This window comes from Cystoisospora suis (assembly GCF_002600585.1).
Source record: "Cystoisospora suis strain Wien I chromosome Unknown contig_1732, whole genome shotgun sequence".
Lineage (NCBI taxonomy): Eukaryota > Apicomplexa > Conoidasida > Eucoccidiorida > Sarcocystidae > Cystoisospora > Cystoisospora suis.
In genome coordinates this window covers 1-11,635 of record NW_027154532.1, presented here as the reverse complement: position 1 = coordinate 11,635, position 11,635 = coordinate 1, and the positions used below count along the sequence as shown (strand labels likewise).

At 43.1% G+C, this 11,635-nt stretch overlaps 1 protein-coding gene across 1 annotated transcript; it reads left to right on the top strand.

The window, feature by feature from the left end:
- Window positions 1-1,088: 1,088 nt before the first annotated feature.
- Window positions 1,089-11,331, top strand: CSUI_003831 (uncharacterized protein). Its single transcript, XM_068064026.1, has 7 exons — window positions 1,089-4,459; window positions 5,151-5,317; window positions 5,833-6,862; window positions 7,414-7,679; window positions 8,697-8,780; window positions 9,882-9,951; window positions 11,147-11,331. The coding sequence occupies exon 1, from the start codon at window positions 2,068-2,070 to the stop codon at window positions 2,446-2,448; it is 381 nt and encodes a 126-aa protein (XP_067923998.1). The 5' UTR covers window positions 1,089-2,067; the 3' UTR covers window positions 2,449-4,459; window positions 5,151-5,317; window positions 5,833-6,862; window positions 7,414-7,679; window positions 8,697-8,780; window positions 9,882-9,951; window positions 11,147-11,331.
- The last annotated feature ends 304 nt before the right edge of the window (window positions 11,332-11,635 follow it).

The following is an 11,635-nucleotide window of genomic DNA, read 5'->3' as shown; positions in this document are numbered from 1 at the left end:
AGGAAGAACAAGAGGGCAAACGAGAAGATAGATCAAGAATAGATAGCTAGATACATAGATAGATCGAAGATAGCTAGATGATAATGATGTAAGAGGAGGTTCTGACATGAGATGGGGATTCGAAAAGGTGAGACATGGCAACCCTATGACTGTGAAGACACCCCGCAGTCCGGTGTGTCTGTGGCTATTGCCGACGTAGATATGAAAGGTCTGAAAACCCCCCCTATCTACCATACACATCGATATATCGGACATACCTACAGTTACGTATGATGTCATACATTTGTGTGCATGTGTACATGCTTGCCGCACCTGTGAGTATAACTACATTGAGAGTAGAGGCACGTGTATGTCGTATGTAAACATATATAGATAGATAGGTAGATTGATAGATGTCCGCATAGTGACGTGTATCCTCAGGGACACCGAGATAGACGTGAAGTAGCGCAAGAAAGAACGTTTCTACTGCTGTCCTTCTTTGTTTCTTTCTTCAAGCCGAGTAGATACTTTTTAACACCTTATCCGTTCACTTTTCGTCTTTCTTTCCTGAGTGATCGATTCACTACTATCCACTCCAGGAGATCATCTCTCCATCTCATCTATCTTATGCCCTCTTTGTGTAGTTCATCAGTTTACGTACAGCAGAAGGAAGAAGAGAGAGAAGAAGTCTCCTTCTCTGCTAGTCTCTCTAGCTCTCTTTTTATCTCTGTACCTCTCATCCTGTCTTTCTCTCTTTTTTTCTGGTTCTCCAGGAGCTTTCTCTCTTCCTGTCTACTTCGGGAAATCGCCCTTCCGCACAGCACTACTCCATCGCATCTCTCTCTCTTTCATAAACCCAAGCAAAACGTTTTCTTAAGCGAAAGTGAAGAAGATCCCTATCTCAAGATCAAGCCGTTCCTTAGACATTCTCTCACCATTTTTTCTTTTCTCTCATTCCTCTCGTTCTTTCGCCCATTGATTCTCCTCCTTCTCCTTGTCATGAAGACACAGAAATCCGCAAGCAAGACACCAACAGCCTCTAACACTATCCCCATCGTCATCCCTGGAAACGTCTCTTGACGGCGGCATCTCTCATCTCTGCTTTTATTCTTATCGTTTCTTTCCTTCTCTCCCTCTTTTTCTCCCTTTTTCTTCTCGCCACACATGCAACCTTGGAGCCGATTTCGAAAGAGAACAGACGCGAAGGAAGGCGGCGTCCGCGCAAGCGATAGAACCGCCTTTCTTTTCGTGTCTGCTTCTTTTGCTTCTTTCTTTCTTCTTTCTTTCAAGAAAGAACTTTTTACACTTGTTGATGTGTGTGGGTCTCCATCTCCCCCCCTCCAGGCGACCCATGGGGGGCTATGAACAGAAACAACGGACGATCTTGTGGTCTCAAGAAGTGTCTGCAGGAAAAAAGACAGAATGAAGAAAAGAGAGAGAGATAGAAAGAAAGATAGAAAAGAAGATTGAATAATCGATGGATTGGCTTTGATGAGGGGGCAGCAGGAGGATCGTGTTCTTTCTTCATGAGACTACACCCACCGCCTTCTTCATCCTGTCTCCCTTTCCCTTTTTCTTCTTCTTCTTCTTTCCTTCTTTCTTTCTTCTTGTTTTTCTTCTTTCTTTTCTGCGTCATTCAGTCCAAACGGTTATCGCAGCGATCATCGCATTCTTCTTCTGTCTTTTCTTTCTCTGGCTCTTAGCTTCTTTCACTTGTCGGCCGAGTCGGTCCCTCTTGTCTGCGCGTCTTTTCTCTTTTTCTTTCTTTCCATCTTTCTATTTTTCTTTTCTTTTGACAATTTTGAGTCACCTGTTCAACTTCTCTTTTCATCCTCCATCCGTGTCTTTCTTTCCTTGAAATTTCGTTGGAGAGAGAAGGTGATAGACAAGAGAAACAGCGCATCCCTGGGTTGATCTCGCGACGTGTCTTTCTTTCTTTCCTGCTCTGTCTCCCCCTGTCTGTCTCGGGTTTGCCTTTGACGTTTTCCCCTCCCTATCTCTTTGGCAACGGCTCTCGAAGGGGTTGAGTATGTTCTCTATTCTTTCTTTTCATTCTTCTTCTCTCATCTTGACGGCAGTTCTCTTGGCATGTCCGAAAGGGAATTACATCGAGGACCCTCCCCAACTCTTCTTTCTCTTTCTTTTCTTCTGCGAAGAACAGATAAGGAGAAACACGAGCTAAAGAATCTTCTTATCATCTTCTTCATCCGGCTTCTCGACCTACTCCCATGTACTTTGTCTTCTATCTACCACACTTCTCACCTATCTATCTGTGTACCTATCTGTAACCTGTCTATCTATCTATCTATTCATGATCTATGTATCTGTCTATCTCTCTTTCGTCTATGGATCTATGTCTCTATATATAGACTCTTCAGTATGTGTTGGTCTATGTATATATGGGAGTACATACAGCAAAGATATATGGCGAACATAATAGATCTGCTTTACATCTCCGTCTGTATGTAGTGGTTTTGTGTATAGTAGGTCTCTTGTGTATGTGGAAGAGAGAGTTTGACCAAGGGAGAAGCGAGGAAGATCTATTCGAAGGAGAGAGATTAAAACAGGAAAATGGAGTCGCGAGACTGTTTAAGAGAAGCTTCTTTCCTACCCTTGGGGAGGAGATAGACCTCTCTTTCGCCAAGAGCCAGATAGATCTTTGACTTTGATGGGCTCTTTCTTTGGATTCATTCTTCTCTTCCATGAAGATAGAAAGATCTTCACGGAGGAGAAGAAGACGAAGGAGAAGGCTGTCTCTTTCTTTCCTGTCTCCCCATCTGAGAAGAAGACCTCGTTGATTCCTCAGCTTCTTTCTTAGTAGAGAGAGAGAACAGAACGAGAAGAGAGTTAAAGAGAAAGAAAAGAAAGAGGCCTGTCAGATGAGGAGGAAGAAGAACAGCAGACGGAGAGAAGAAGGAAAAGAAAAAACGGGAGAAAAGAAGAAGAGAGGGAGAGTCTCTTCGACAAGACAGACAGACAGAAGAAGAAGAAGGCGGGAGAAGAAGAGAGTTGCATTGTGCGTTTAGCAGTATCTTTATCGTCTTGCCTTATGTGAAGAAAGCCAGAGAGAAAGGCAGTGTAACCTGATACAAATCTCCTCCTTCTTCTCTCTTTCTTCTTTTCTTGTAGCGACCCATCATGAAGAAAAGCTTGTCAAGAATGCGGCGTTTCTTATTCTCTCTTCTTCTTCCCCCTTTCTATTCTTTTTCTTTCTCGGCCCGAACCAGCAGGGAGGAAGACAAGCCTTCTTTCGAGCTGTCCATACACCCCGTCTTCTCCTCCTTTCTTTCTTCTTTTCTTCTCTCTCTCAATTGTCTCCTGCATGACTCTTTCTCTCATCTAAGGCAGTTTTTCTTTTCTTTCTTCTCCGAATATAAGGCGATCATGGTGTCTGTCATTCATCGCAGCGCATCTTTTGTCAATGTAAAGTCTCAAGATCAGAAAATCCCCTTCTTTCCTTCTTCTCCTTCTCTCTTCTTTCCCGTTGTACGTCGAGAGAATTGCACAGGAAAGAATAGGAACATGCTATCTAAAGTATTTCTTTTTCTTTTCTTTTATCTCTTTCTTAAGGCTTTTTTCTTTCTTCCGGTCCGCGCCACATCTGACTTCAATTCTCCATCTCTTTCCCCATTGGCTTCATCTTCATCCCCACCCTCTCTTGTTCTCTCTTTCTCTCCTTCTTCTCCTTCTCTTCCCTCTCTTCGTCTCTCTCCTTCTTCTTCTCTCCCTCTGTTGTCCAATGCCTCAGACCATTCTCTACGGCGAGGAGGAAGGAGGGCAGGGGGAGACGAAGAAGGACTTCTCTCTTCTTCTTCTTCTTCTCCCCCTCTCGTTATCTCGCGGCCTCTCTTCACTCGGATAGACCCTCCCCCCATGACCACCCCGGAGAGAAAGAAAAACGCTCGTTCTTTCTCTCTTCACACAGGAAGTCTAGGTCGCGTGAATGCTCGAGATCTGCAAAGAGAAGAACAAGAAGAAGAAGAAAAGCCGATCCCCAGTAGAGAAGAAGGAGAAGAAGAGGAGAGAAGGAAGAAGAAGAAAACTCCCTCAGTTAGGTCTTCTTCTTCTCTCTTTTCTTCTTCGTCTTCCCCTGATACTATCGAAGATGCTCTTCCCCCATCATCATCCTTCTTCTCCTTTCTCTCTGCATTCTTTTCTTCTTCTTCTTCTCTGGATCATTCAAGAAAGAATGATGATAGTAGAGATCTCCTTTCAACTCTCCCCGAAGATGTCTCTTCATCTCTCTCTTCCAGGGAAGCTTCCTCTTTCTTAGATTTCTCTTCTCTTCTGTCTTCAGCCGGTGTTTCTGCCTTTTATCGAAGACTCTCGGGACAAGAAGAAGAAGGAGAGGAAGAAAAGGCGAGTAGCCCAGCGCCTTCAGCTGTGAAGGGCTTAGGCGATCTTAAGAGGGCGCCTGATATAATAGGGGTTCTTCTTATCTCAACGGCTAGTATTATTGCTGTCGCTGCCGGGGCGGGAGGTGAGAAGTGCGCACTGACCCATCCACCGCTTCAACGACGCCACACATATGCAATTCTCTTTTCAACAGTCACCTATCTATCTATCTATCTATCTATCTATCTATCTATCTATCTTTAATCTATCTATCTTTAATCTATCTATCTATCTTTAATCTATCTATCTATCTATCTTTATCTATCTATGTGTCTTTTGTCTATCTATGTATCTACTTGTTGTTGATGTATCAACCTATGTATCTTTCATCCATCTATCTATATGTATCTGTCTATTTGTACGTATAGATGTACGTATTCATGTGTTTTATCTTGTATATATACATCTCTATCTCTTTATATGAACCCTCTGATAGGTTACATGTCTACATAGATCCCCTCATTCCTTTCTCATGTGTATGTGAGAGTGAAGTCCATTTTATCTCTCTCTTTTCCATCTATTCCATGAACCTGATATCATCCATTTCTTTTGTAGACATACATGTCTTTCTCTCTCTGTGTCTACCATGAGGTTTCCCCCGTTACCCCCTCCAAAACGTTTTCTTTCTTTCCTCTTCTGTCTTCTCTTCTTCGCATCTTCTCGCTTCTTTTCTGTCTCTTCGTGTATCTTCTTCCTTTCTTTATTACTCTTTCTTTCTGTCTTTCTTTTTCCTTCTTTCCTTTCACCTATCTCTTATTCTTTTGGCTGTCTTGTAGGAGGAGCGATTTATGTTCCTGTTATGGTCCTTGTAATGGGCTTCACAGCCTATGAAGCTACAGCGACTAGCCAAGCTCTCATGTTTGGTGGATCGCTAGCTGGGACGTGTCTCAATTTCTTTCGTAGACACCCTACTCAAGATCGACCAGCTATAGATCTTGACCTAGTAAGAGATCTTCCAAATCAAGAGATAAGATCGCACTACGGAGCGAGCTATCCTGAAGACCTCTTCTCATTCTCTTATTCTTTTTCTTCTTCTTCTCCTCTTCTTCAAGACGGGGAGAACGTCGCCTCAAGATTCATCCAAACATTCCTGGAGATTTAAGACGGATGATAGATGTGCATGCCCCCCCCCTATCGATATATATCTATGTAAATGCATGCATCTCCATGTATAGGCATTTCTATAAATGGCTGCTGCCTGGATTAAGACATATGACTATCATATACATATACATATATATATCCCTCCTTTCCTTTATTCTTCCTCTTCTTCGTTTCTCCCTTCATTCCTTCTCCTTCCCTCTCTTCATTTCTTTCTTCTTCTTCTCTTTCATCCTCTTCTTTTTCTTCCCTTTCTTCTCTTTCATCTTCTTCTCTTTCTTCATCTTCTTTTTCTCTCTAGACCCTTTTTCTCTTTCATCTTCTTCTCTTTCTTCTTCTTGTTTGCTTTGTGTGTAGGTGTTACTGATGGGTCCGATGCAGATAGCTGGGGCAACGTTTGGTTTGGTCATTAATCGGTGTTTGCCTGTGTATATGATCATGGCTCTTCTTGTTCTTCTTCTCCTCGCTACGGCCTATAAGACAGTTAAGCAAGTCCTCCGTCTACGTAAGCAAAGTCAGCTACTTAGACAGCAACAGAAGGAAGAGGCGGAGAAAAAGAAGAAGAAAGAAGAAAAGGAGGCCGAGAGGAGGAAGAAGAAGAAAGACGAGACCCTGCAAGGAGAGGGGGTAAGAGAGAGAGGTCGCCCTCATTCAGCCGGAAGTCTAGGCGGAGGAGGAGGAGAAGGAGAAGAAGAAGAAGCGACGGGGAGAAGAAGAAGAAAGTCAAACCATTCTTTAGGCTGTGAAGATGAAGATGAAGAGAAGAAGAAAAAGAAGAAGAAGAACATCTCACGAAACCAAGACACAGGTGAGAATGAAAGAAAGAAGCTCTCGTCCACCACTACGGAAGAAGAAGAAGACGAAGAAGACGAAGAAAAGCACCACTCTTCTTCTTTGTCGGCTTCTCGTCTCTCTCATCTTCTTCATCTTCAGCATAAGATCCACAGAAAGAAAGGATGTGATAGAAAGCAAGACGAGGAAAGAGATCTAGAGAGCTGTTTACATCATGGTCGACAGGAGAAGAACGACAAGAAGGAGAGACAGAAAGATTCTGAAGAAGAGGAAAGTCAACAGGTTTCTCTGAAAGATGGAGATGATCGGTGTTCGTCAGAAACACAAGAACCTCCTCTCCAGGACGGTAAGGCAAGAGAAGGGTTAGGGCCCCACGAGTCATCTGTCCCAGGTGTACGTACACCTGGGAGAGGGGGAGGGGCTGAGGAGACGAATAGAAAGCAAGCAGAAGGAGAGAAAGAAGATATGACTGAGAAGAGAATAATAGGAAGAGAAGAAAACAAAACCCAGGATACTTTACGCCATGCGGGCGAAAAAGGAAGAGATCGAGAGACAGGCGGACAAGACGGAGAAGGAGAAGAACAACAACAGACAAGTAAGAGAAGTTCCACCGGGGGGGGGGAGGCACCGAGGAAGAGAGAGATTGAGCTCGTTAGAGAAAGAGAAGATAAATAGGAGAGAGAGAAGAAGGAAGGAAGGGTGAGAGAGTAGGATGCGTGAGGGTGTATGTATGGGTCCGGGGGGGTGGAGCTGCCTATGCGTAGATCCGTATATGTATGAAGATCTTGTATGCAGGAATGTATGTGAACAGAGGCATGTGTTGACTATGTGTCTATAGATTTCTGTATGGACAAGAAGGGAGGTGTCGTGGATGAAGCACAGCTAGAGAGAGAGAATGGGGGTCTCGAAGACTTCGATCCCCCCCCCATTCTCGCGACGAGACAGGAGAAAGAACAGTCTCTCTATGGATGTCTATCGTTGGTCATGTGGGTATCTGTCTTTCCCTTTTCTTCCTTTGTTTCCCCCTTCACTTCAAATCCGTCTTTCATCTTTAGACTGTATTGTCCTTCTCCTTTTCTGTTGTTCTTCTTCTTGCTCCCTCGGTATCCTTTCTTTTCTCCTTTCTTCCCCTGCCAAACTCTTAAGATGTAAGAGAGGATTCTCCAGAAGAGAAGAAGAAGCAGATTGCTAAGAATAGCGTCGCCTACAGCTCACCCGCACCTTACTTGTCAACCCCCTCGCCAACTGATCTTCCTCTGCATCATCTTCCTTCGAGTTCTCAGAGGTCTTCTTCCTCTTCTTCCTCCTCGTCGCCATGTTGTTCCTATTCATCCCAACTGTCTGCTTTACCTCCCCCCAAGCTTTCTCTCAAAGATCGCTTGAGACAGGCAGCCCGAGGTCATAGCCCAACTGTATGTCCCCTCTTTCTCCTTTCTCTTCTTTCTCTCTCTCTCTCTCTTTCTCTCTTTCTCTTCCTTTCTTTTTTTCTCTTTTCTTCTTTCTTTGTCTATCTATCTTTCTATCTTTGGCTTTCTTGCTGCTCTTTTTCTGCTTCTTTCTTTCTTTCTTTGTGTTTTCCTGAAGGGAGGAATAGAGAGACGGAGCAAAGTGAAGAGAAGAAGGAAAGGAAGCAAGAAAGAAAGAATCCTACGTTCACGACTTCTCTATGGCTATCTTTCTTCTTTCTGTATTCAGTAGATATGACTAATAGAGAGACCCCTTCATTAGAGAAACATAGCAGCAGTAGCACCTGACTACAAGACTACCTTAGAAGAAGAAGAAGATGATGATGAAGAAGAAGTGAATCTAGTGCATGTTTCCTTCTTCTTCTTCTTGTTGATGATGAGACAGACAGATAACAAGGATAGTCCCAGTGCCGATGATGCTGACGACGATGGATCAATGCGTGTTTTGCCCCCAAATAGAAGAAGAAGAGAGAGGCCGCGCTCTTTATTTCTTTCTCAGAGGCCTCCTTGTATATCTCAGTCTACGTCTGCTGTATATGATGCATGCATTCACCACTAGTACTAATCATCTCTTCTATCTACTTATTCACGCAAATAGTACAATTAGCATTGTCGTTATCTACTGCCACATATTCATACCTATCCATCTAGCTACTCTAACAAGTTATCTCTCCACAGTGTGTATGGTAGTCTATCTATCTATCTATCTCTGGACTGCTGGTCCATCTACCTACCGATCTACAGTGTATAGACAGATAGATAGATAGATTAAAGATAGATAGATCAAGGATAGATGCAGGTGTCGAAAGGAGAGAGAAAGAGCTGACCTTAACACTGATGACTACTGAAGATGGTGATGCAAAGCCTGCTCAATCTTTTCTTCTTTTTCTCCACCATTCATTTTCTTTCTTGCTTTCTTTTCTTTCTTTCTTTGTCTTGTCTTGTCTCTCTCTGGGTGTGTAGAAGTGGTGTAGTATGTTGTCTATTTGGTTGGTCAATGCGGGCTTTACAGTCGTCAAGGGCGGAAGTCAGACGCCTTGGGAAATCGTACGAAGCCAAACCCCCCCACTCTTACTCACACAACGACTTACATACCCACATATCTCATACACAGACCTATATCTATATACAGATATAGATATATATAGAGAGAGAGAGATAGATAAATGTCTGTATATATCTATATCTATTCATGTGTGTATGGATAGAAACAGACTTCACAGAGTTGCGATTGAAGCTACAAAGATGTATAGAGAGGAGGTGGCGCAATAAGATCTATGGTACAAGGCAGTAGGCATTTGAGACTACTAGTACTGGTAGTCGTATCAATCATGATAGATTAAAAAGTGCAACATGCTCTCTGATCTATCTCGTCTTCTACACACACCGTCTTCTTTCAGGTCTCCCTCCCTCTCTTTGTCTACATATATCTATATATAGATATATATATGTCTTCATGTGTATATACAGATATGTGATGTATCTGTATGCGTTATGGTATGATGGCGCGAGTATAGGGGGAAGTTACGTCCCTTGTAGGTAGCCCCCTGCATCGAGGTGTCTCAGTGAGAAGCAGCAACACTTCCTATGAATCTCTCTCCTGTTCTACTTTCTCTTTCTCTTCTTCTTGCCTATTTTTCTTTATTAGTTCCGCAGTATCTCCATGTATTTACATACATCTTCTTCTTGTATCTACGGCGGTGGGATGGATCGATAGACACCTTGTCCTTGTCTGCATGTCTTTCCCTTTTCTTCTCTTCAACCCAAGAGTGTACATACACCCAGAAAGGAACATTCTGTTAAGAAATAGATAAGGACATCGAGAAAAAGAGAGGAAACTTTTCCGCTGTAGCTACAGGTAATTGTCATCCTTTTCTCTCTTCTTCAATGGAGATAAACTGCAACGACCTCCCCCCTCACCTAGTCCGTAATCTTGACTTTTCCTATAGACGTTTCTCTCTATGAATAAACTTCATCCAAGAAAGATTGAGATCTCCACTTCTTTCAAAACAACACCATCTTTCTCTTTCTTTCTTTTCTTCTCCCTGCCTTCCCTTTCTGTCTCCCCTGTTTCTCCCTTTCTTTCATTATTTCTCTCTGTCTCTCTCTCTGTCTCTCTGTCTCTCTCTGTCTCTTTGTCTCTAATAGGGGAGAGATGTCTCCTTGCAAGAGCTTCGTCTTCGCTACGACGCAGTGATTCTTGCCTACGGCACAGCATGTAAGTAAATACTAATCTACCACCCTATCTGTCAACACAGGTATGCAGATAGATTTATATCTCACGTGTTTCTCTTCTTTCTTTTCTTTCTTTCTTCCTCGTCTTTCTGGAGTATACTATACACCTCATGAACGGCGGCTGGTCCCCCATGTATTCTTCTTATTCCAATGAGAACTCTTCTAATCCCTAAACTCTTCCTCAAACAATCTTCTGCTTAGACGAAGCCTGTCTATATCTATGTGTGTACACCTGATCGTATACATGCACATAGAGATACAGGCAGGCACAAGAGAAGAAAAGAGCTTGCATGTAGATCGCGTTTCAGGTGCGAGTGTGCCTATGTATTCTGCGGGCCTCTAGAAGCGCTCTCCTCTGCTTGCATATCTCCGTAGAAATCCCTCGGTCGTCCATTCACACGTAAAGACCGCGTGAGAATCCTCTGCACGAGTCGCCGTGCTCGTCGTGGAAGAGAAAGAAGAAGAAGAACGGATAGGGAGATCTTGCATGCACCTCTGTGTAAACGCACATGCTTAGACTTAAGACGAAATCTCCCTAAGACAACTACAGTTCACGTAAAGAATATAAGACGACGAGCATTCAAGACATCCTGGTATCTCTCGTCTAACACGTCAGTTTCTCTCTCTCCCTTAAACACTTCTCTCCCTTCAATAGTTTCACTGAGGGGAGAGATACTCTCCTTACCTGCTGGGTATATATATATATATATATGTAAAAGGCTTCAGATATATGTATATATATATATATATGGATAGATATAGGTGCTAGTCTGACGACTTACGATGTATCTATATGTATGCCTAGAGTAGATCTTTTACCTGCGGCCCCTCCCACATACAACACACTCCGGTAACCCAGCAGTATGTATACATTCATATAGAGGTCTATGTGTATCTATACATGTATATGTATTATGTATACATATATATGTATAGATACACAGGTCTCCAGTACACGAGACATTGTAGAAAGAGTAGACGAATCACCTTGTCGCGCGGATTTCTTTCTGTCTTTTCAAACGAATGAGAACTCTTTCTTTCTTTCTTCCATCCCCGTCTCCGTCTACAGAGCTGTTGAGACATACAATCTACACACTTCTATGTCATTTCTTCTCTCCTCCTCTATCTCTTTTCTCCTCGTTCTTCTTTCTTCCTCTATGTATGGGGGGTTCTTTCAGGTGATAGACCTCTACGGATTGAAGGAGCAGATGAGCTCCAAGGGTGTATCTCCGCTAAAGACTTCGTAGGATTTTACAATGCCCATCCGCATGCAATACCGAGAGTCAAGTCTCGCCTACCTTCTCTCTCGGAACAATTAGAAGAGGCTTCTTCTTCTTCTTCTCCTAAGACTGCGACAATTATAGGGTCCGTCACCTCATTCATATGTGCCTGCCTACCTGCGGTGGAGAAGAGCTAGAGAGATGATATATGGCATCTCCCTCGTTGATACAGATGTATATACAGCGGTGCATATCTGCTACTTATCTGTCTATCTATCTATCTATCTATATGTCTGGAATATGTCTCTCTGTGTTGGTATGACTGTCTAGTCGTATGTATGTGTATATCTTCATAAGTAGATCTACAGCCCTGGCTTTCTAGTGTACGCGAACCTCTCATCGATCTCTCTGTCTTTCCTCTATCTATCTATCCTTACTCTATCTATC

Coding starts and splice junctions, on each gene's coding strand:
- CSUI_003831 (XM_068064026.1), top strand. CDS start 2,068: ATGTCCGAAAGGGAATTACATCGAGGACCCTCCCCAACTCTTCTTTCT.